General features: G+C 39.1%; 1 protein-coding gene across 1 annotated transcript; it reads right to left on the bottom strand.

Moving 5' to 3' along the window:
• LOC105091267 (zinc finger protein 677) lies at positions 1 to 24,848 on the bottom strand. Its single transcript, XM_010982728.3, has 5 exons — positions 24,716 to 24,848; positions 21,872 to 21,935; positions 21,612 to 21,725; positions 19,664 to 19,817; positions 1 to 3,994 (listed from the first exon to the last, which is right to left on the bottom strand). The coding sequence occupies exons 2-5, from the start codon at positions 21,884 to 21,886 to the stop codon at positions 2,646 to 2,648; spliced, it is 1,632 nt and encodes a 543-aa protein (XP_010981030.1). The 5' UTR covers positions 21,887 to 21,935; positions 24,716 to 24,848; the 3' UTR covers positions 1 to 2,645.

Raw genomic sequence — 24,848 nt, 5'->3', positions numbered from 1 at the left:
TTTGGTTTTCAGCTGCTTTTACACATTACAACCTAGACTTCACATCATAAATAACAAGCAGAATTAATGGTTGTAACTGTGTCTCGTGTCCCACTGACAAAACTTACCATTAAGGAACATTTTGAGGGTCACAGGGAAGTTAAGTCTAAATTCATGGCACAGCCTAAGTGAAGGACATGGCCCTAATGCCTTTTGAAGTAACCCGTTAGGTGATTATACTTTATTAGCTGTAACTAGGTTAAGTGAAGGACAGTGAGACACAAAATACTGGATTATCCGTTCTCAGAGGAAAAGATGAAGCCAAAAAAAGATCAGTCCCCACTCCAGGCCCCATGGAATGAGGACCTGACGACACCTGCTCAGGAAAACTGCACGTCTGCTGTAGACCAAGACCGCTGCGGGCCTGCCCCTCCCTCTCTGAATGGGGGGGCTTACTGACGTCCTCTTTCTCTGGTCCAGGATGTGTTACGAGCAAGGAGGATGTCACACAAGACTCTGAATCAAGAGGAACCTCATGTTTGGGTAAAACTTTTTTTTTCTTTCCTTTGGGTCAAGGATAAACATGTTTTGTGCAAAGGACGGACATTTTGATAGAAGCTGCACTAACACATCTAGTAATATTATCTCCAACTGAGTACCAGCTGCTCTGAAATGATACATGTCTGCCCTTGGGTCTCAGGCTGGCCACTCAGGCAACCCTTCCTTCCCCTTGACAAGACTGTCTTAGGGCAGGTGAGGCTTTGTGAGCTCCTTGGCCAGTCTGGGGTGTGTAGAATGACGTTTCAACTCTTCAGTGGCAGCTTTCCAACTCTTTGCTTGCTTCATCTGACCCTCTCTTCTGCTTCAAGATGGTCTTAGATAAACTAAATTATAGAACCAAGCAAGAGGTGAGTAATGACGGATATGAGGAAGAAATAAAATGCCACTGTAAGCCAGTGAGGCTTCAGGGTTGTCACGACAGCAAGCCTTCTAGAAAGCTGACTGGTACACTTTCAGTGACCCTTTCTTTCTGTCCTTACCCAGCCTAACCTCCCACAGTCCAGGCTGCAGATGCGAGCACACTGTCTGCAATGACTGTTCTGCCTTTCACTTATCGTGGCGGTGACAGTACCACGAAAGAGTGACATTAACAGGCTTCAAACTTCAGGTGATATATCATTAGTAACAACATAGCCTTTTCAAGAAACCTCAAATAATTGAATAAAACATTTTACAAACTGCAGATAATTAGATCTTTGAACAGCTGTCCCTCCATTGACAGACATGAGTTTTAAGTTGTAATTCTCTGTGGAATTTAGTATGTGAGGTTAGTCAGCCTTCAAAAGCAAGAGGCTTGCTTCCCAGCAGTATGAATTTCCTTATGTGGAGTCCATTGAGAGGATCCACTGAACAGTTTATGCACCTGCATTACATGTGTAATGTTTCTGTCCACTGTGACTTCTTTGTGGTGTATCCCAAGGTCACTGCTTAAAAGCCTGGACACATTGTATGGTTTCTATCTGATATGAACTCTTTCATAACCTCAGAGATGATTTTGATAAAGCTCATCACTCTTTGTATGGTCTCTCTAGTAAGAATTACATTCCATGAGGCTTAAACTTTGGATAAACTTTGCCATACATTACATTGGTTTGGTTGTTCTCAAAGATGTATATTCTGACATCACTTAAAGCATGAGCCCTGGTTACAGACTATTCCACATACATTAATTTTATGTGGTTTATCTCTCCAATGGAGTCTTTTTTTTTTTTTTTTTAATATAATTGGTTGGTGTTCACCATCATTACTTTTGGCTGTACTACACAAGGTAACATTTGTCTCAAAAATCTGTCCTCAAAGTTAACATAGTTTTGAACACACAGCTTACGCCATGGGGGTGTAACACACAGCGCATCTATTGTATACCTAGAGACTTGTACTTCTTAGCCCCTTTCAGCTGCTTCACCTGCCACCGCACTGCCGTCCCTTCTGGCAGCCACCACCCGCTTGCCCTTCGTATCTATGAACGTTTTCATTCTTTTGTTTCTTAGATTCCACTTGTGAGCGAGATCGTTTGGTATTTGTCTTTCTAGTCTGACTGACTTCACTTAGCAGAATATCGTCTCCATCCATGTTGTTGCAAGTGGCTAGACATCTTTAAGCTGAGCAATATTCCATTTTGTGTGTATACATGTAATACATATATATCCCATTTCTTCTAACCATTCATCTACCGACGGACACTTCAGCTGCTTCCATTTCTTGCCTACTGGAAATAATGCTGCAGAGAATATTCAAGTGCCTGTATCTTCTCAAATTAGTGTTTTTGTTTTCCAGTAAACAGCCAGAAGTACAATACTTGGCCCACATGACAGGCTGTTTAATTTTTGAGGAACTTCCATGTTTTCCATAGTTGTTGCACCAATTTACAACCCCAGCAACTGTGCCCAGGGCTCCCTTCTGTCCGCATCCTTGCTGAGTCTTGTTCTGACCACAGCTATGTGAACAGGTGTGAGGTGATGTCTCACTGGGGCTTTGACCTGCACTTCCCTGATCAGCGGTGCTGAGCTTTTCACGTGTCTTCTGGCCATGTCTTTTCTCCCTCATGGAGCCCCGCAGGTTAAGACTTGAATATACATATAAATTTTGTCTGAATCATTTTCTTTTTAAGGTTTGTTTCTACTAGGGAATATCTGATGCGCCCTATACCTTGAGCTCTGAGTAAAAGCGCTGCCACATACATGGGGCTTGTGTTCCCTCTCAGTGTGTGCTTTCAGGTGCCTAGTAAGGCTTGCAAACTGGGTGTAAGCTTTGCCACACTCACGACATTTGTAAGGTTTCTCTCCAGTATGGATTGTTTTATGTTGAGTAAGATATGAATGTCTTGTAAGGGCTTTGCCACACTCATCGCATTTGTAAGGTTTCTCTCCAGTGTGAGTTCTCTCGTGACCCCAGAGTTGCGACCGCTCAGTGAAAGCCTTACCGCATTTATTACACGCATAGGGTTTTTCTCCCGTGTGAATTCTGCGGTGTACCAGGAGGTTTGAACGTTGGGTAAAGTGCTTGCCACATTCGTTACATTTGTGTGGTTTCTCTCCAGCATGCATTTTCTGATGTCTAGTCAGGTGTGAAAACTGGGTAAAAGCTTTGCCACACTCGTCACATTTGTAAGGCTTCTCTCCAGTGTGCATTCTCTGATGATTTGCAAGGTGTGAGTTTCGACTAAAGACCTTGCCACATACATCACATTTGTATGATTTCTCTTCTGGGTGTGCGCTCTGGTGTGTAGTGAGGTGTGAACACTGGTTGAAGGCGTTACCACACTCATTACATCTGTAGGGCCTCTGTGCAGAATGAAGTCTCTCGTGATTTGTAAGGTTTGATCTTTTGCAAAAAGCCTTCCCACAGTCACTGCAGTTGTAAGATTTATCTCTAGTGTGTGTTCTCCTGTCTGGTGCAGGTAACAAGATGTTTTTCATATTACGAGGATTTCTTTTAAGTGGTGAAACTGAGGAACCACCGTTGATTGACTTCTCACCTTGACTGTATTCGTACATTGTCTCCTCAGTCGGGAGTCCCTGCAGGGCAGCCACGTGGGCCTGCAAACTTACTCCGGTTCTACTTTCCAAACAATTCCTATATGTGTTTCCCGCCATGCTTATGCTATGTTTCATTTTTAGCAAGTTTCTTATGAATGGCTTATCATGCATGAGATATTCACACGTATTACTTTTTACAGAAACACACTGAGGAAAGCTGATGGAGGATTTGTCGTCCTGATCTTCTCTGTGAGTGAGAGTTTGGCTGTGGGTCAAAGGCGTTGCTTTGTAATTTCTTGCATCACATCGCCATGTGCGCTCACACTCATGCATATTTTCCCAGATTTCTTTGAGGTCAGAATCCTTGATGCTACGGCTTTCCTTTCTTTCCAGTATCACTAGATGGTATAATTCTCCTTTATGAATGTCTTCTTTTGGTAATAATTCCTTGATTGCCAATCCAGCAGAATGGCTTCCTATTATGGAGTTAAAAAATAAATATATCAAATGACAGTTAAAAAATAATATGGTGAACACAGAAGTTTCTCAAGCATGGCCTTCAAACACTACTGTGATGTACCTTTTTTCAGTTTTCTTTTTTCCATATTAATGTTTTCTCTGTCTTCTTTCTTAGATAATAAAATGTCAAGCACACACTAGATAATATATTTTTTGGCCACATAAATGGATAATTAAATTATACTCCATAATTAGAAAGTTCATCTATGTACAAGCTTACAGAACTGTCTTCCCTAATCCTTAATCTTTATAATAATGTGTTTAATATGTAAATATGATGCAAGAAAAAAAATTCTTTAAATCGGTACATCACAATAGCAACTGATAAAAGATTTTTGTAACCCATGATAAATCTAGGAGGTAAGTTACTAAGTAACCACAATTATGAAAATGGCTTCTGGAATTCTAAAAGATTCTTTTATAAGTACCAAAAAAATTTTTTTTTCTTTCCGGAAGGAACACACAATAGGAAAAAAATAAAATGTTGAAAAGGACTGAATTTTGAGATATCTGTTTCAGGTAAACAGACATATGTATATTAAGAATCAGGGAAAACTGCTGGAACCTCAATCATGATCTCATGCCTACAGGTCTGTAACAGCCAGTGCGTAGTTCAGCTACCTGACTATGGGGTATCGTTTAATTATCTAGTTATATGGCAAATATGTGTGTGTGTGTGTGTGTGTACACACACACACACACACATATATAGTGTATAATGCATGATGCGAAAATTTGCCATCTAAGGTCAGGGAGAATATTCACGTGGAAAAAAGAATTACAAAAAGACAACAGCCAAAATACAACACAGGCCAAGGTCAATCTTATAATAAACATGACCAAAAAACGACATATCTAATTAACTAAAGGTAACTTTCAGTCCTTACTATCTGCCATGTAGTATTTCAAGCCGTCTAACAACATTAACTTACTTGATTATTCTAGAGGTAAATTATCACAATTTTCACATAGAAATAAAGGACCCCAAACACTTGTGTAAGTACACATCTATCCCTAACTCACACAGAAAGAAAACCCGAGAGCCACAGTCTGAACCCAGGTGTGCAGACTGAGATGGCATGCTCGTAGTGCTAAGCAGCACCACTCACTCAGGCAGTTGAAATTTTAAGACATCCCAGTAAATATTAGTATCTTAGAAAGAAATGTTTCAAAGAAGATACAGGAAGAGAGCTGTGACAGAGCATCAGTGTCCTACTTGTCCCAGGTAACAGCAGGAGCCATCATGTCCTGCACATGGTCATATACAGTGACCAGATTGTGGCGTTCATCTGTGCGGGCCGTACATGTGTGAGTATGGGTCTTCCCCTGTGTGGCGTGGGGAGGGGTCGGCCCTGTGGAAACTGGGGAGCCTAAGTGCTAAAATATTAATACAGCACTAGGACGTACCAGTATAGTTCATTTAGATCAATAAAGATCTGAGGGAAGGCCAGGACTGAGATTAAATAAAGCTAGAGTGAAAATCATGAGCAGTGTGGGAGCAGTGCGTGTGCTTGCAGAGCTGTGAAAATCTGACTGCGCTACCGCAGTTCCAGGCCTGACCTTAAAAATCAGCAAGAGGCGTAAAACTGACTCACTCTGTGGAAACTGTACTGTAGGTAGGAAGATTGAGAAAGCGAGACAGTGCGGCGTCGTGGGAAGACTTAGGTTTACATCTATTCCACTACTTGCGCTAAACATGACCAAACTGAACATCCCACGAATTCCACTTTTAGGCATGCACTTGAGTCATATACGATCCAGAAGGTATGTACAAGGGTGTTCTTAGCAGGGCCTAAAAGCAAAAACGTGGAAATGGCCATCAAGAGGAGAATGGGCGAGTCCACTCTGTATCAGCACATGTGGATGCAGTCAAACTCTCCCAAGGGCCCAGCAGTGGAGGGTGCTCATGGGTGCTGGACGATGATCCCTTGGCTCGAGGAAGCAGAGGCTGACTGCTGGAAATAAGGTTAGCAGGAGGCCTTTGCCAGGGTTTAAACTCTCTGCAGATGTGATTGTATTTGGTAAGAATAACTTGTGAACTACATTATGCATTTTAAAAGCAGAAAATCAATTTTGACATTAAGATTCTTAGTGCAAATGTCTTTGTTATGTGAAAGTAACAGCATCTCTTTTGCTGGAACTTTGTAAAGCATTTGAAATCATACCTTTAGCTCTTTAACATTATTACCAGACATAAAAGGGACATCAGCTGAGAAGTGCCCTTACAATATGTGTATTACTATAGATATTCTTATCATGAATCAGTAGAAATTAATATGCACTGATCCAAAAGTAATTATTTTGACTTCGGAAACAGCAAAAGGAAACAGCCCCCTAAGGGAGCATTACATAACTACTAGGGCAGAGAGTGGTCTGTCTGGAAAAGTGCTGTTCACAGGAGCACTTAAGCACAGAAACAATTCTGGCGGCCTCATGCTGACCCAGGGCAGAGCTCTATGTGCAGAGATGTGAGCAGCCACTAACAGTCTGAAGAGCAGGTAACAATGGGATGTAACAGACCAGGCGACTTCTGATGAAATTTTTAAGAAGAGGACAGGGCTTCGCTTAAATCTGTAATTCAAAGAACTTAAGAAAATTTCCGGGACACATAAGTGTTTGAAGTAATAATAATGAGGAAGCCATTACTGAGTGTAGGAATTACCTACATGTTCTTAAATAAACTGTTTAAATATTAGTATACCACAATGTGCCTGAAGAATCTAGACAAGGAGACTAATTATTGGAATAAATTATTTGCAGCAAAAGAAAAAATGTGAAATTAAAATGAAACTCAAAGCTTACGTATGGAATAAGGCTACAGCAAAGCAGCTCAATGCTGTCTCCGCGACTAAGGCCGCAACTGAGGAAAACGTATGTTCTGAAGATACCAAAAGTTCTCTACTTTAAAAATGCCATAAAAATAAACAAATGGGACCTAATTAAGCTTAAAAGCTTTTGCACAGCAAAGGAAACCATAAGCAAAACAAAAAGACAACCTACAGAATGGGAGAAAATATCTGCAAATGATGAGACCAACAAGGGCCTAATTTCCAGAATATATCAGCAGCTCATACAACTTAATAGCAAAAAAACAACCCAATCGAAAAATGGGCAGATGACCTAAACAAGCAATTCTCCAAGGAAGACATACAAATGGCCAACAGGCACGTGAAAAAATGCTAAATATTGCTACTTATCAGAGAAATGCAAATCAAAACTACAGAGAGGTATCACCTCACATCAGTCAGAATGGACGTCATTCAAAAGTTCACAAAAGAAATGCTGGAGGCTGTGGAGAAAAGGAACCCCTCCTACACTGCTGGTGGGAATCTAGTTTGGTGCAGCCCTTATGGAAAACAGGAGATTTCTCAAAACACTAAAAATAGACTTACCACATGATCCAGGAATCCCACTCCTGGGTATATACCCAGAGGGAACCTTAATTCAAAAAGATACATGCCCCCCAATGTTCATAGTAGCACTATTTACAATAGCCAAGAAAGGGAAGCAACCTAAAGCCAACTGACACACGAATGGATAAAAAAGATGGGGGGTGGGGGGTGTACAGACACACACACAATAGAATATTACTCAGCCATAAAAATAATGAAATAATGCCATTTTTAGCAACAGGGATGGACTTATAGATCATCATTCTAAGTGAAGTAAGCCAGAAAGAGAAAGATAAATGCCATGTGGTATCACTTATATGTGGACTCTAAAAAGAAAGACAAATGAACTTATTTACAAAACAAAGATTCACAGACATAGAAACCAAACTTGTGGTTACTAGAGGGGATGGAAAGGATAAATTGGGGTTTGAGATTTGCTGATACTAACTATATTTAAAATAAATATATATATGTAATATATAAAATAGGTATTAACTATATATAAAATAGATAAATTTCTGTATAGCACAGGGAATTATATTCAATATTTGCAGTAATGTATAATGAAAAAGGATATGAATATATGTATGTGTATGGATGCCTGAAACATTATGCTGTACACCAGAAACTGACACAACACTGTAAATTTACACTAAAATAAATAAAGCCATAGATTTAACTGAGGAAAATGTGTGTTAAAAACAAATGAGATATCACTACACACCTTGGACAATGGCCAGAACACTGAAAACAACAAATACTAGAAAGGATGTGGAGCAGCAAAAACTTTCATTCATTGCTGATGGGAATATAAAATGATACGGTCAGTTTGAAAGAGTTTGACGTTTCTTACAAAATTAACATAATCTTAATAAGATCTAGTGATCACACTCCTTGGTATTTCCACAAATGAGTCAAAAACATATGTACACCCAAAAACATACACATGAAATAGAACAAATAATCCTAAAATTTATATGGAACCAAAAAACACCCCAAATGGCCAAAGCAATCTTAAGAACAAATCTGAAGGCATCACATTCCCTGATTTCAAACTACGTTACAAAGTCTGGTAATCAAAACACTATGTTACTGGCATTAAAACGGACACACAGGTTAATGGACAGGGTTAATGGAACAGAACAGAAAGCCCAGAAATAAACCCATGCATATACAGTCAATAAATTTATGACACAGAAGTCAAGAATATGCCATGGGGAAAGGACAATGTCATGAGTAATTAGTACTGATAAAATTGAATGGTACACACAAGAGAAACCTGACCACTACCTTACACTACTCAAAAAACAAATTAAAGACCTGAGCATAGTACCTGAAATAAAATTCCTAGAAGAAAACATAGTAGTTCTTTGACATCTTATCAATGATTTTCTGAATCTGCAACCAAAAATAAAAACAAACAAAAACCAAGTGGGGCCACATCAATCTAAAAAGCTCCTGCACAGCAAAGCAAACTATCAACAAAAGGAAAAGGCAACCTATGGATTGGGAGAAAATATTTGCAAATCTTGCATGTGATAAGCGGCTTAATATCTAAAATATACAAACAACTCACAACTCAGTTTTAAAAACAACAAAAGAAACTGATTTAAAAAATAGGCAGCAAATCCAAACAGACATCTTTCAAAGAAATTGTACAGATGGCCAACAGATCCACGAAAAGATGCTCAACATCATTAATCAACCGGGGAATGAAAAATGAAAACCACAATGAGATAGCACCTCACAACTCTTAGAATGGCTTTTATTAAAAAAAAAAAAAAAAAAAAAAAAAAAGGCAAGAAATAACAAGTGTTAGCAAGGATGTGGAGAAAAGGGAACGCTTGTGCTCTGTTAGATGGAACGTAAATTGGTGCCGACACTATGGAAAACATTCCAGATGTTCCTCAAATAAATAAAACAGAACTAACATGACCCAGCAATTTACATGAAGAAAGCAAAAACACTATCTTGAAAAGATACATCCACCTCCCCAGTTCACTGCATTACTTGCAATAAATAATATAATAAAAATAAGGAAACAATCTAAGTGTCAATGAATAAATGGATAAACTGTGATGTGTGTGTGTGTGTGATGTAATATTATTCAGCCATTAAAAAGAGTAAACATTGCTACTTGTGACAACATGGAGGGCATCATGCTACCAGAAATGTCAGACACAGACAAATACCTTTTGATTTCTCTTTTACATATGTAATCTTTAAAAAAAACAGACACAGAGAATAAGCTTACAGACATAGAGATTTGTGGTTGACCAAAACAGGTGGTGGGAGGTTTGGGAAAATGGATACAGGAGATCAAACAATTTAAAGTTATTAACCTGGTGGTTTCTATACACTAGGAATCCAATCAACCTTTTTGAAGTCAACAATGCCTGGAGGGTTTTTGTTTATTTCTTACAGAAAAGCTAATTAGACATATAAATAAGCTGTGCTGTATTTAAAGTACACTACATCTAGTTTTTGGAATTTCAGGTTTTGGCACATGACGACGTCTCGGTAAAAATCCAGGATGTCCAGGGAAGAAAAAATAGACTTTAGCTCCACTTTATTATACAGGTATTATTAGGAAAAGAATCAGCTAAGACACTATCATCCTCCCAAATGGTTAAGTTAATGGAAGATGGTTTCCTTGTCAAAGAAGGTGACACTGTGTCCTCTAGATCAAAGTTCTAGAAAGTGAAATATTATCTTAATCAAGACAGATCTTCTATGTTGAAAATTACTTTTGTAAATGGGAAGAGAAATGTAAAAACAAGATGAATGCGGCCAGTAAAGAGCAGCCAGGGGCTGGGGCCTAAGGAGCGCGGCGCAGGTGTCGTGGCCCACGTGGTCATCTGCGTGAGCACAGCTCGCAGAGGCTGCAGGCACAGGCGGTTATCAGCTGAAACAAAAACTCCCCAGTGGGCCTAAGTACGCTTCATCCCAGAAAGCTAAGATGGAGGGATTCTCAAACTTAATGTGAAGTCCTCCTAGTAATGAAAATCCATTTTGGAACTGTTACTGTGGACACTATAGGAACACAGTTTACAAACAGAACCTCAAAAAATTTCTCCTGTAGCCTTTAAACCTCTACCCTCTAGAAGTGAAAAGGGAAGCTACAGAAAACTAAACCTATTTGCCGACGCTGTATCTCTGATAAGCCACTTGTGTTCAGAAGATATGAAGGACTCTTCACACTCAGCAAAAAAGCGTAAATAGCCCAATTTTTTAAATGGGAAAGGATCTGGATACTTCTCCAACAAACACAGAAAAATAGCCAGTAAGCACACAAAAAAGATGTTTACCACAAGTATTCACTAGAGAAATGCAAATCAGTACCAGAATGAGATACAGCTCCACAGCCCTAAAATGGCCACAATCAAAAAGACGGATAACACGTATTGGTGAGGATGTGGAGAAACTGGAACCCTCATAACGTTCCTGGTGGGAAGGACAAATGGTACAACTGCTTTAGAAAACAGTGTGGCAGTTCCTCAAACTATGAAACAAAGTTACCATATGACCAAGCAATTCCACTTTTAGCTTTCTACCAGTGAAATGTAAATAGATGTCCACATAAAACCTTGTACAAAAATGTTTATAGCAATATTATTCACAATAGCCCAAAGGTAGAAACAACCCAAATGCCCAAAAACACATGAATGAACAAAATGTGGTATTCATTTATGGACTATTACGAGGCAATAAAGAGGATTAAGAACTATTATGTGCCACAAAACAAACAAATCCCTCCATGTGAATATTTACAGCGGTTTTATCCATGATCATCAAAACTTGGAAGCAACCAAAATGTTCTTCAGTGAATGGAGAAATAAACGTGGTACATCAAGACAATGAAAGTATTGTTCAATACTAAAAAGAAACAAGCTATCAAGCTATGAAAACATATGGATAAATTAAATGGATATTACTAAGTGAAAAAAGACAATCTGAAAACACTATATAAGCTGTTTGATTCCAACTACATGACATTCTGCAAAAGGTAAAACTATGAAGCCACTAAAGAGCTCTGTCATTGCAGGGGTTAGGAGGGAGAGAGATGAACAGGAAGAGCACTGACAGTTTTTAAAGAATGAAGTTACCTTCTATGGTACTACTATGGTACAAACGTGATTATACATTTGTCTAAACCTACAGAATATACAACACCAAAAGTGAACTCTAACACAAATATGGACTTTGAGGGCTTCATCTGTTATCAATGTAGGTTCATCAATGATAAAAAAAAAAAAAAAAATTTACCCCTCTCAGGTGGAATGTTAATAATGGGGGAAGGTCTGCATGTCTTGGGTAGGAAATACATGGGGAATCGCTGTAACTTCCATTCAATTTCTCCATGAACCTACAGGTGCTTAAAAAATTGTCTATTAAAAGGAAGGTGTATGTGTTAACAGTAGGTACAAAACAGAGCGAAAGGAAAACTCAGACTATCTTCAAAAATTTCTAGAGGTTACATAGATTTTGGGGAAACAAATGTCAAGTAATAAACCACTCAAGAAAGACATTCTGTAATATGAAAATGAATGTATGTCCATGTATGACTGAAGCATTATGCTGTACAACAGAAACTGACATATTATAAACTGACTATACTTCAATAAAAATATATACATAAAAGAGAAAGACATCCTGTAAGATATAAAAAAACAATCAATATTCATTCCATGAATCCATAGCCCCAAATTGTAGATATAAAATGAAGAACACCAAGAATATCATCAAAAATACAGAAGTGATGATTGAATAAAGAAAAATCAAGGTTATTTATAACAATGAAATTTGCAAGATGAAAGTATCAGTGGCTTAAAGAAAACAAATTACTGACCACAACTAGAAACAAGAAAACTACAAAATGAAAAAGCTCACCAACACAGGCAAACACAATAAAGTTAGGAAATCAGCCAGAGAAAGCTAGGATGGAGGTTAAAAGACACAAGTAGTAAAGTCATCTATATCGAAAATCAAGCAGCTAAAGGATACATAACCCAATGAGATATAAGATACAATATCAAAACCTGTAACTGTGAGGGGGGGAGAATACAACTGCAGGGTTTCTAAATGCATCTGAGCAACAACTTAAAACAATCACATATATTTACTGCTATACAAAATCCTAACAGTAAACGCAAACCAAAAATCTGTAACACTAAAGATAATCATCAAATCATGAGAGGGAAAAAAAGACCTACAAAAACAAATCCAAAACATTTAACAAAATGGCAATAAGAACATACTTATCAATAATTACCTTAAATGTAAATGGATTAAATGCTTAAGCCAAAAGTCACAGAGTAGCTGAATGGATACAAAAATAAGACTTACATATGCAGCCCACAAGAGGCTCACTTAAGATCTAGAGACACATACAGACTGAAAGGGGATGGAAAAAGATATTCCATGCAAATGGCAATCAACAGAAAGCTGGAGTAGCAACACCTGTATGACAAAAACAGACTTTAAAATACTGTTAAAATTGACAAAGAAGGACACTACATGATCAACAGATCAATCCAAGATGTAACAATTGTAAATACATATGCACCCAACATAGCTTCACCTCAATATATAAGGCAAATGTTAACAGACATAAAAGGAGAAACTGACAGTAACATAACAATAGTAGGAGACTTAACATCCCTTTACATGAATGGACAGATCATCCAAACAGAAAATCAGTAAGTACACACAAGCCTTAAATAAAACATCTGACCAACTGACTTAAATGATATTTATAAAGCATTCCATCTGAATGCAGCAGAATACACATTCTTTACAAGTGTACATGGAACATTGTCCATGGACAGACCACATGCCAGGCCACAAAACAAGCCTTGGTAAATTTAAGATTGAAATCATACCAAGCATCTGTTCAAAAAACAATGCTAAAAGACTAGAAATCAACTCCAAGAAAAAACCTATTAAAAAAAAAAACACAGAGATGTGGAGACTAAACAGTATGCTACTAAACAACCAATGGGTCATTGAAGAAATCAAAGAGGAAATTTTAAAAACGACCTAGAGACTAATGGAAATGAAAACTCATCAATCCAGAACCTATGGGACGTAGCAAAAGCAATTCTAAGAAGGAAGTTTACAGCGAAACAAGTTTACCTCAGGAAACAAGAAAAATCTCACATAAACAACCTAGCATTATACCTAAAGCAACTAGAGAAATAACAAACAAAGCCCAAACTTAGTAGAAGGAAAGAAATCATAAAGACCAGAGCACAAAAAAATGAAATAGAGACTAAAAAAGAAAAACAACAACAGAAAAGATCAGTGAAACTAAAAGCTGCTTCTTTGAAAATATAAACAAAATTGATAACCTTTAGTCTGACTCATCGAGAAAAAACGGGAGAAGGCCTAAATCAGAAATGGAAAAGGAGAAGCTAAAACTGATACCACAAAAATATAAAGGATCATAAAAGACTACTATGAACAATTATATGGCAAAAAAAATGGACAACCTAGAAGAAACGGACAAATTTTTAGAAAGGCACCATCTGTCAAGACTGAACCAGAAAGAAATAGAAAACATGCACAGACCAATTACCAGTACTGACATCAAATCAGTAATTTAAAAACTCCCAACAAACAGAAGTCCAACACCAGATGACTTCACAGGCGAATTCTACAAAATATTTACAGAAGAGTTAACACTTACCCTTCTGGAACTATTCCAAAAAACTGCAGAGGAAGAAACACTTTTGAACTCATTCTACAAGGCCACCATCACTGTGATACCAAAACCAGAAAAAGATATTACAAAAAAAGAAAATTATAGGCCAATATCACTGATAAACATAGATGCAAAAATCCTCAACAAAATACTAGCAAATCAAATCCAACAATACATTAAAAGGATCGTACACCATGATCAAGTGGGATTTACCCCAGGGATGCAAGGATTGATGTGCAAATCAATCAGTGTGATATACCACATAAACAAACCAACGAATAAAATCCGTATGATCATCTCAATAAATGCAGAAAAAGCTTTTGATAAAATTAAACATCCATTTATAATTAAAAAAAAAAAAACTCTCCAGAAAGCAGGCACAGAGGGAACATGCCTCAACAAAATAAAGACCCTCTATGACAACCCACAGCTAACATAGTCAACGATGAAAAGCTGAAAGCACTCCCTCTAAGATCGAGAAAAGACAAGGATGGCCACTCTCACCACTTTTATTCAACAGTTTTGAAAGTCCTAGCTACAGCAATCAGAAAAGAAAAACGAATCCAAATTGGAAAAGGAAGTAAGACTGTCACTGCAGAAGACATGATACTATACACAGAAAATCCTGAAGATGCCACTAGAAAACTAGAGCTCATCAATGAATTTGGTAAAGTTGCAGGATACAAAATATACAGAAATCTGTTGCCTTCCATATCCTAACAGTGAAGTATAAGAAAGCAAAATTAAAGAAGCAATCCCATTTACCATCTCATCAAAAAGAATAAAATACCTAGGAATAAACCTACCTAAAGAGCTAAAATAACTGCACTCCAAAAACCAAGATGCTGACGAAAGAAACTGAAGATGACATAGATGGAAAGACATACCATGTTTTTGGACTGGAAGAATCAATATTGTTCAAATGTTAAAATTGTTAAACTGTTAAAAACCCAAGGTAATCTACAGATTAAATGCAATCCCTATCAAAACACCAATGGAAGTTTTCACAGAACTAGAACAGATAATTTTAAAATTTATATGGAAACACAAAAGGCCCAAAATAGCCAAAACAATCTTGACGAAGAACAGAGCTAGAGGAATTACGCTCCCTCATTTCAGAGTATACTACAAAGCTATAGTCAACAAAACAGCAAGGTAACTGGCACAAAAATAGACACACAGACCAGTGGAACAGGATAAAAAAGCCCTAAAATTAACACACGCCCTTTTGGTCAATTAATCTACAATGAAGTAAGCAAGAATATACAGTGGAAAAAAGACTGTCTCTTGGATAACTGGTGCTGGGACAACAGGACAGCTCTATGTAAGAATGAAATTAGGGCATTCTCTAACACCACATACAAACATAAACTCAAAATGGATTAAAGACCTTAATGTAAAAAGAGATACCATAAAACTAGTGGAAAACATAGGTAAAATACTCTGGCATAAATTGCAGCAATATTTTTTTTTTTTTGGATCCACCTCCTAAAGTAAAGGAAATAAAAGCAAAAATAAACAAATGGGACCTAATTAAACTTAAAAGCTTTTGCACAGCAACGGAAACTATCAACAAAACAAAAAGACAACCTACTAAGAGGGAAAAAATATTTGCAAATGATCAGGGATTAATATCCAAAATACATAAACAACTCATACAACTCAACATCAAGAAAAAACCCAAAATAACCCAATTAAAAAATGGGCAGAAGAAAAAGAAAATGGGCAGAAGACCTGAACATTCTTCCCCAGAGGAAATGGAGATGGCCAACAACCACATGAAAAGATGCTCAACATTGCTAATCATCAAGGAAATGCAAATCAAAACCACAATGAGATATTGCCTTATATCGGTCAGAATGGCCATCATCAAAAAGAACACAAATAACAAAATGCTGTGAGGATGTGGAGAAAAGAGGACCCTTGCACACCGTTGGTGGGAATGTATGTTGGTGCAGCCAGTGTGGACGACAGTATGGAGGTTTCTCAAAAAAACCAAAAATAGAACTACCATATGACTCAGCAATTCCACTCCAGGGTATATATTTAAAAAAACAAAAACAAAAACACTAATTTGAAAAGATAACATGCACCTCAACGTTCATAGCAGCACTATATATATACCATTGCCAAGATATTGAAGTAACCTAAGGGTCCATCAACAGATGAATGGATAAAGATATACACACACAATGGAAAACTACTCAGCCATGAAGAATAATGAGATTTTGCCACTTTCAGCAACATGGATGGACCTGGAGAACATTAGACTAAGTGAAGTAAGTCAGACAGAGAAAGTCAGAGATACTGTATGATATCACACATATGTAGAATCTAATCGTGTATACAGCCAAAAAAAAAAAGAAAAGAAAAGAAAAGAAAAACAGGCAGGCTCACAGATAAAGATAAACTAGCGGTGACCAGTGGAGGGGTGAGGGACAATACAGGGTTGCGATGTGGGAGGTACAAACTACCGGGTGTAAGAAAGGCTCCAGGATGTACTGTACAACATGGAGAATAGAGCCAATATTTTGGAATAACTATAAATGCATAATAAACTTTTAAAATTGTATTAAAAATTTTTTAAAGAAACAAAGTCAGCGTCATTTAACTTTTATAAGCTTCCTCAATAAGACATGTCAAAATCACATTTGCTGAAAGTGAATGAAGAATAGTACACACATGGGGGGAACGACACGGCATGAACAGCAGTTTACTCAGTCTCACAGGTATGAGGTTGCGAGCTTGGGCAGCGTTCTCCTTAGGATAAGTTCCTACACCTTTTCTTGCCAGCTCAAAGGAGGTGACCATATTATGTCTGACCCACGCTGTCACACTGCCCTAGGGAGCACTGTTAAACTCCACAAGAGCTAGAGGGACAAATAGCAGCCCTCCCTAGTCAGGCTCCCCAACACTCTCCGTCTCAGTATGTTGGACACACTGACCATCTGCCCAGTGCTTTCATGAAACTCTGCTGCGTACAGAGCAAGACAGTACTGTAACGTACTAGTCTGTGCTTTCCTTCAAGAATTTTCTCAACAGTAAACCCCCTCCATGGAAGTGTCTGCCGTAAGGTGCCTACCAGCTAAAGGCTGGTTATCACAGCTGAAAAAGCGGCTGAAAGCTTAGTCCCCTGAAATGCGTGTTTCAAAATCTCAGAAGAGTAAGAAATCAGAGCGACCAGTCTTTCTATGTTCCAGGACCAGGCAGAGAGCTGGAGGAGGGAGGAAAATACAAGGTATGGAAATAAAGTAAGTCAAACTGCGGTGTTCCTGAGAAGGGGCGGTGCGCTCTGCCCACAGGCCAGGACGAACGCCTGAAAGACTGAGAGAGACTGCCGCGCAGCACCTGGGATCACAGAGGAGCGCAGCGCCTAGCCTGTGCTTTACCGCTGAGCAACAATCTCATAAAGCCCGCCCCGAACCTCTTTACACACGTGTGGCTGAAAGAACTGAAAAGATGGCTAAGAGGCCTCCACAGGCCGAAAGGGCCCAGCACAGCCCCATGAAGTTTCATCCAGCCCCAGACACAAGGGAAGAGCGGCTATTTTTGCTTGTCTAGCCCCTGAGAAGTTCTCCCGAAAACGTAAAATGTGAATGGAAACTAAATAGGTTCTGGGTCAGCACTACAGAGGACATAGTTCAGATATGGGTTAGCTGAAAGCCAAGAGAGATCAAGGAGAAAGAGGACTCCTTAAAGAGCCATTTCCATTCCTCTCAAACTAAGATGTCAAAATGGAAGGAGGGGCCAGATAACAGTGTTGTAGGTCATGATAAAGCCTTTGCCTTGGCTTTGAATGAGCTGCAGTATCATGGAAGAGTGGGAGTTTAAATTTTTAGGTATTTGAATGATAGAGTGATAAATGTTCAAGTTTGGGCATAAGTTTCCCTTGATAACTCACAAGAAATTAAGCTTTTATTCTGTCATGGATCTTTCCCATCTGAGGGAAATTTCTCAAAGAACACTGAGTGGAGAAGCTTGCTCGTGCCCATCCAAGCTCTTATTTGTGTTCCCATTGAAATACATTCTCACCTTATTTTTCCCTGTTTTCACTTCACTTTCCACAGATCAGAGACCTTTCCTTTGTTCCTATGAAAATAATATTCATCTCCAAAGAGATTTCAATTTATACAGAACAAGAGAACATGACATGCTATACTCAGCCCTTCATTCAGCTAAGAAGAAAAGATATTATAGATGGAACTAGAGAAGTATTTCAAAAATTAGTCAACTGCCTCCTGAATGCTTAGATTTTAAGTGTGCAGACATCTAGCTCTCTTCCAAGAACGACTGAATCAAAAGCTCAAGGGCAAAACTACAGAATGAGATGTTTTTTAAATTTGCCATTAACGCTTTCTGACTGCTGCTGTTCAGCAACCGCTAATCAAGCATGTGCACAACTTCTGAAGAAAGTAGTTAAGAGTCCATAAGCCACATTATGAAGCCTTTCCATTCTGAATCCAAATGCTTTCAGTCACTCTCTTAGGAACAGGGATTTGGCTCATACAACTTAGTAATAAAAAACCAAACAACCCAATCCAAAAATGGGCAGAAGACCTAAACAAGCAATTCTCCAATGAAGACATACAAATGGCCAACAGGCACAAGAAAAAATGCTCAATATCACTAATTATCAGGGAAATGTAAGTCAAAACTACAATGAGGTATCACCTCACACCAGTCAGAATGGCCATCATTCAAAAAGTCCACGAATAAAATGCTAGAGAGGCTGTGGAGAAAGGGGAACCCTCCTACACTGCTGGTGGGAATGCAGTTTGTTACAGCCACTATGGAAAACAGTATGGAGATTCCTCAAAAAACTAAAAACACACTTAGCATATGATCCAGCAATCCCATTTGTGGGCATACATCCAGAGGGAACCTTAATTCAAAAAGACACATCCACCCCAAAGTTCATAGCAGCACTATTTACAATAGCCAAGACATGAAAACAACCCAAATATCCATCGACAGATGACTGGATAAAGAAGCTGTGTATATTTATACAATGGAATACTACTCAGCCATAAAAAAGAATAAAATAATGCCATTTGCAGCAATATGGGTGGACCTGGGGATTGTTATTCTAAGTGAAGTAAGCCAGAAAGAGGAAGGCAAATACCGTATGGTGTCACTTATATGTGGAATCTAAAAAAAAAAAAGACAAACGAACTTATATATAAAACAGAAACAGACAGACCTAGAAAACAAACTTACGGTTACAAGATTCGCAGATATTAATATACATATAATAGATAAACAAGTTCATACTGGAGAGCACATGGAACTATATTCAATATATTGTAGTAACTTATGGTGAAAATGAATATGAAAACGTATGTTCATGTATGACCGAAGCATTATTCTGTATACCAGAAACTAATACAACATTGTAAACTGACTATACTTCAATAAAATATACATATAAGAAAAAGAAAAAAAAAAAGCAGGGATTTGAAACTCTCACAAGCATGTCAGGGGCTCCCAAGAGATTCACAGGGAAAAATGTAAAGATAGACAAAAGTAGTTACCGACTTCCGGAGGGAAGTTCTCCTCACCCAGGGACAGCAGGTTCCTGCAGGTCTCCAACATCACGTCCCTGTACAAGGCCCTCTGGGCAGGGACCAGGCACTCCCACTCCTCCTGGGAGAACTCGATGGCTACATCCTTGAGTGTAAACAGTCCCTGAAAGGAAAGTGCATTTCATGACGTGCGCAAGTTCTGAGTTTGACACAAACTTACAGAAGCCGACATGTGTTAGGATTGACTTGGCTGAAGTAAATGCTCTGACTGATCCATTTAAGGTAATTTTGAGCAAGTTACATTTCTCTAATTTTTTTTAACTGAGGTGAAATTCTTATCAGAAAATCAGCCACTTGTAAAATACCATTACAGTACATTTGAGCACATTTACAATGTTGAACAAACATCACCTCTATCTAGTTCAAAAACATTTTAATCATCTCCAAATGATATCCTTTACCCAATCAGCAGTGGCTTCCTTCTTCCCCAGTTTCCCTCAGTCCTTGTTCACTACTGCTTTCTGTCTCAATGGACTTACCTGTTTGGGCTATTTTCATGTAAATTGAATGGTATGAAGTGTGACCTTTTATCTGGCTTCTTTCACTTAGAATAATGTTTTTGGCTTATCTATGCTGTAGTATGTATCAGTACTGCAGTCTTTTTCATGGCCAAATAATATTCCCTTGTATAAGTATACCACATGTTATTTATTCACTCATCCCTGGATGGACATGTGGGTTACAACCTTTATGCCTAATGTTAATAGTGCTGCTGGAACGTTTGTGTAGATGTGTCTGAATACTGGTTTTCAATTCTTTTTGGTCTGTATCTAGGAGTGGAATCACTAGGTCACATGGTTTTATTTTCCAGAGCAGCTAAGGCATTTTACCAGCAATGTGTCAGGATTCTAACTTCTCTACATCTTTACCAGCACTTGTTATTTTCTGTTTTATTAGAGTCTTCCTAATTGTGTGTAGAATGATATCTCACAGTGGTTTTCCTTTTGCATTTTACTGTTGACTAATTTCATTGAACAGCTTTTCATCTGCTTGTTGGTTTTCTTTCTTTCTTTCTTTCTTTCTTTCTTTCTTTCTTTCTTTCTTTTAAATTGACGTATGGTCAATAACAACGTGTCCATTTCTGGTGTAAAGCAAAATGTCCCAGTCATGCATGCATATATATACACACACATATAAATATACATACACACATATATTCATTTTCATATTTTTTCCTTAAAGATTATTACAAGATATTGAAATATAGTTCCCTGTGCTATACAAAAGAAACTTGTTGGTTTTTTTAATCTATTTTTATATATAGTAGCTAACATTTGCAAATCTCAAACTCCCAAATTTTTCCCTTCCCACCACTGTTGTTGGTTATTTCTGTATCTTCTACGAAGAAATGTCTATTAAAGTTCTTTGACCATTTTATTATTGGGTTCTTGGTATTTTGGTTCCTGAGGTATAGGAGTTCTTCACATATTCTACATAATAGACCCTAACCAGATATGTAATTTGGAAATACCTCCTCCCACTTGGTAGATTATGTTTTCACTTGTGACAGTATCCTTCAGCGTACAAATATTAATAATTTTGGTGAAGCTCAACTTCTCTATTTAGTCTGTCTTTTGCTTTCAGTATCATATCTGCAAATCCACTGCCAGTCCACATCATGAAGATTTACGCCTATGCTTTCATTTAAGGGTAGTATAGTTTTAGGTCTTATATTTAGTCTTTGTTCATTTTGAATTCCTTTATTTTATATGGTGAGAGGTAGTCCACATGTAGTTCAGTTTCGTTCTTTCACATGAATATCCAGCTGTCTCAGTAACATTTAAGCGAGTACTCTTTTTCCTTGGATGTTTCTGGGAGTCTTGTATAAAAAAATAGACTACGGATGAATGACTTTATTTGTGGACTCTCAGACTTTCGCTTTGATCACTTTGTTTACCCCGAGTCTGCAGTAACGTTTGACGTCGGGAGTGGAAGCCCTCCCTTCACAGGATGATCCCCTAAAGGGGACTCTTCCCCAATTCCATGCCACTGGGTCACAGTGAGGTGGGATCTGCAGGGAGATGAGAGGAGATTGAGGGAAGGCCCTGCATTAGAGTAAATATTTTAGCAGGGACATTTCAGAGACAGAGAAGATTAATAAGTCCAAATTGTGTCAGTTTAGGAAAGAGATAACAGATCAACACATAAGATTTTTACCTGTGAAAACTCCATTCCTTCTTCTTTCCTCCTCCTCTGAGTTTCTTGCTCAGGTAAGATTAGTCTGTGTGACCAAAACATGCTGTTTAATGCTTAGAATCAACACACCCCCCTACTCTGCCACAAAAATCTCAGACAGAGTACCTCTATATGGGAGACAGACAGTCCGTGGCTGCCAGCTGGAACAGGAGGGGTGCAGGAACAAGAACTCCTACACGGAGACGGATTAGTTTTTCACCCACTCCTTCAGGAAGCTCGCCCTGCTGCTGAAACCGCCACACCGCTGCAGCTGCACTGGCCTCTGTCCACTGGGCATTTAACCAAAGGAAACTGCCTCCTCAAGTTCTTGGCTCCTTTACAGGCAGCCAGCATCCAATGACTGGCTGATACAGGATATGGAAGCCTGTCCCTTTTGTGAATTGGGAGCAACTCTGCACCCCACCTCCAGAACTCCCTGCCAGAGCTGTCCTGAGCAATTTAGATTTCTGTCCTGAGGGCGATGGGAAACCAAAAAAGGATTTAATGCCAAGAGTATGATTTACCCATGACACAGAGATAGTAGACAAGCTGAGGAAAGGTATTCCTCTGTCTCTGGGCCCAGGCCCCTGCCTCTCTCTTAGGTGTTTTTCATAATTGTTGGAAGACTGGAACAAGTTTGAAATTTTAATTATAACCAGGCAAACTGGTCTACCCTATCTTCTCTACGTTACAGGTGGGTTCACTGAGGCTCGGAGGCAGAGTAATTTTACCAAATTACCCTGAAGAAGTCAGAGTTGGGTGAGCAGAACCCGGTGCAGTGGCGGCCCGGCTCGGTTTAAGTGGAAAGGGTTTGTCCTAATTCCAGATTACCTTTCATCTTCCTGAGCAAGAGAAGCTTCTCTTTCAGGGGTTTAATTAATCACATTTAAACATTTAATTCCTTTTTTCCAGAAAACATTGTAATAAAAAAAATACAAAATTACAATTAGTTATTACTTCATAACACAGAAGAGGGTCACACATGGAGATCAGCTCTGAACAGCTCGTCATCATGACCACGTGGGCTCTGTTAGAACAAAGATTCACATCAATCTCAGACAGGCTGGGACCTGGGACCCTTTACTGCAGTGCTTGCACCTGGACAAACGGCACCTGAGCAACAGAATACAAAGAAACTACACAGGACTAAAAATAACTTCATACGTGCATAGCTGGGGCAAATTATGAAGGAGATACTAAAAGGCCAAAACCCAACTGCCACTTCTGAGGTACTGGGAGCAAAAGCAGGGCACTGCGCATGATCCCTGCACACTGCACCACAAGGGGGTGGGCAGACCGCCTAAGCCGCCCCTCCAGCCCAACCCACCGATCTGCCCCCACCCTCACCCTATTTAAGGGATCAGCTGACTCCCTCTCGGGGAACAACAGCACCTGTTTCTTGTTCTCGCTCACTTGTGCTGCAACACAATAAATTCCCAATAAAGCTTTGCCTTAATTCCTCGTCTGGCCTGTTAACAATTTCTATTGACTAAAGGGTCCAAGAACCTAGATGGGTAATAAATCCAGCCCATCCTTCAACATCTGCATAGAAAGGACAAAGGGGACTTAAAGGGAAAATCTATTTGGTTGGACACCAGCTCAGAGCTCACTAATTTAGCAGATCACTTAAGGAAAGAAAAAAAGCTACTGAATATTAAACTAGTTAAATCAGGTTTTGAGTGTTAAAACATGATCAACATCCTTACCACGTACATAGTAATTTACCAGACATCGAGGAATAGATCCAATACAGGACAGAGTAAAAAGCATAAAAACTTCATAATCTGAACAATAACATTTAGAGGGAAAATAATTTGGAAATTTAAAACATATCCAATGGCTTCTGAGATTCAAATTAAAACAAATGTGAGGATCCATCAGATTTAGAAAAGACTAGTAGGAGCCACAAAAGAAAGCGGGTGATGGCAACAGTACTGTTAATAATGGTCGTTTCAAAAAGCACCATGTGGTGAAAGAAATCCTTCCCCCATTTCTTGAAAGGGAAGAGAATGACCTGAAACTAAGTCTCTGCCTTCTGGATGAATCAGGGTTGCGAACCGAGTTATCGTCTGATGCAACAATTAGAAAATGCAGATGCCTCAAACCCCGGGTTTTGTAACGTTCATCTCTTCTGCATGATTTAAACAAGTCAATATATCTTACAAAGACACAAGTTAATACTTCAAACTTAATCTTCCAAATTTAATCAACTCAATACTCACCTGGGCTTAGGACCCCGCTTTCTCCACCACTATGTGCTTTGTTCTCTGTATATGTCTGTCTCTCTCTCTCCTACTTCTCTTCTCCTTTTGTCCATTCCTGTGTTTCTTCCTGTTTCCATGCATCATTCTGTTTCCCCCGCCTCACCCCATTCCTCCTACAGACTGGCCCCACTCTGTTAGTATCTGTTTCAATCCCTGTCGCTTTTTCTCCCCAAACTTTCTGACGCTTCACTAACGGCATCTGTTTCTGCCTCTCGGTTCCCTCTCTGCTCTCCTCAGAGGTGAAGGGCGCACACCCACCTCCTGAGGGAAAACTTTGCACAAAGGAACTGGGCGGAGGTGGCGGGGAAGGGGGTGGGGAAGTCGGGAGTCAGAGAAAGGTTTGAGAAGGGGAGGAAGGGAGCCCAGAACAGGAAAACATCGCTGCAGGAGGTCAACGTCTATAAGCACCGCAGGCAGAAAGTTGGGGCCAGTGCCTGCCTCACAGCGGGTTTACCCGGACTGAGACTCCGGAACTGGACCGAGTCTTCTGGCGACGCCACGAACGGCGAAAAGGGAGGGCTCAGATCGAAAGCGACGAGCGCGTTCAGGGATTTTAACTTACCGGGAGACCCCCGAAACCCTCGCGTGGGGAAGCGTGGCCTGAAGCCCGCACAGCGTAGTCACCAGAAAAACCGACACCCACTCGCCCGAGCGCGTCCGTTGTTTCGCAGTAACCGCTTCCGGGTCTGCAAGTG

The sequence above is a fragment of the Camelus dromedarius genome, chromosome 9 (assembly GCF_036321535.1).
Source record: "Camelus dromedarius isolate mCamDro1 chromosome 9, mCamDro1.pat, whole genome shotgun sequence".
NCBI lineage: Eukaryota > Metazoa > Chordata > Mammalia > Artiodactyla > Camelidae > Camelus > Camelus dromedarius.
The sequence above is the reverse complement of the archived record's forward strand: the minus strand, read 5'-3'. Positions and strand labels throughout refer to the sequence as shown.

Excerpts from the sequence above, each read along its gene's own strand:
- LOC105091267 (XM_010982728.3), bottom strand. Across the intron at positions 19,818-21,611 it reads AACGTTACTGCAGACTCGGG|GGACTGTTTACACTCAAGGA; the intron begins GTAAACAAAGTG and ends CTTTCCTTTCAG. Across the intron at positions 3,995-19,663 it reads GAACTTCCCTCCGGAAGTCG|GAAGCCATTCTGCTGGATTG; the intron begins GTAACTACTTTT and ends ACTCCATAATAG.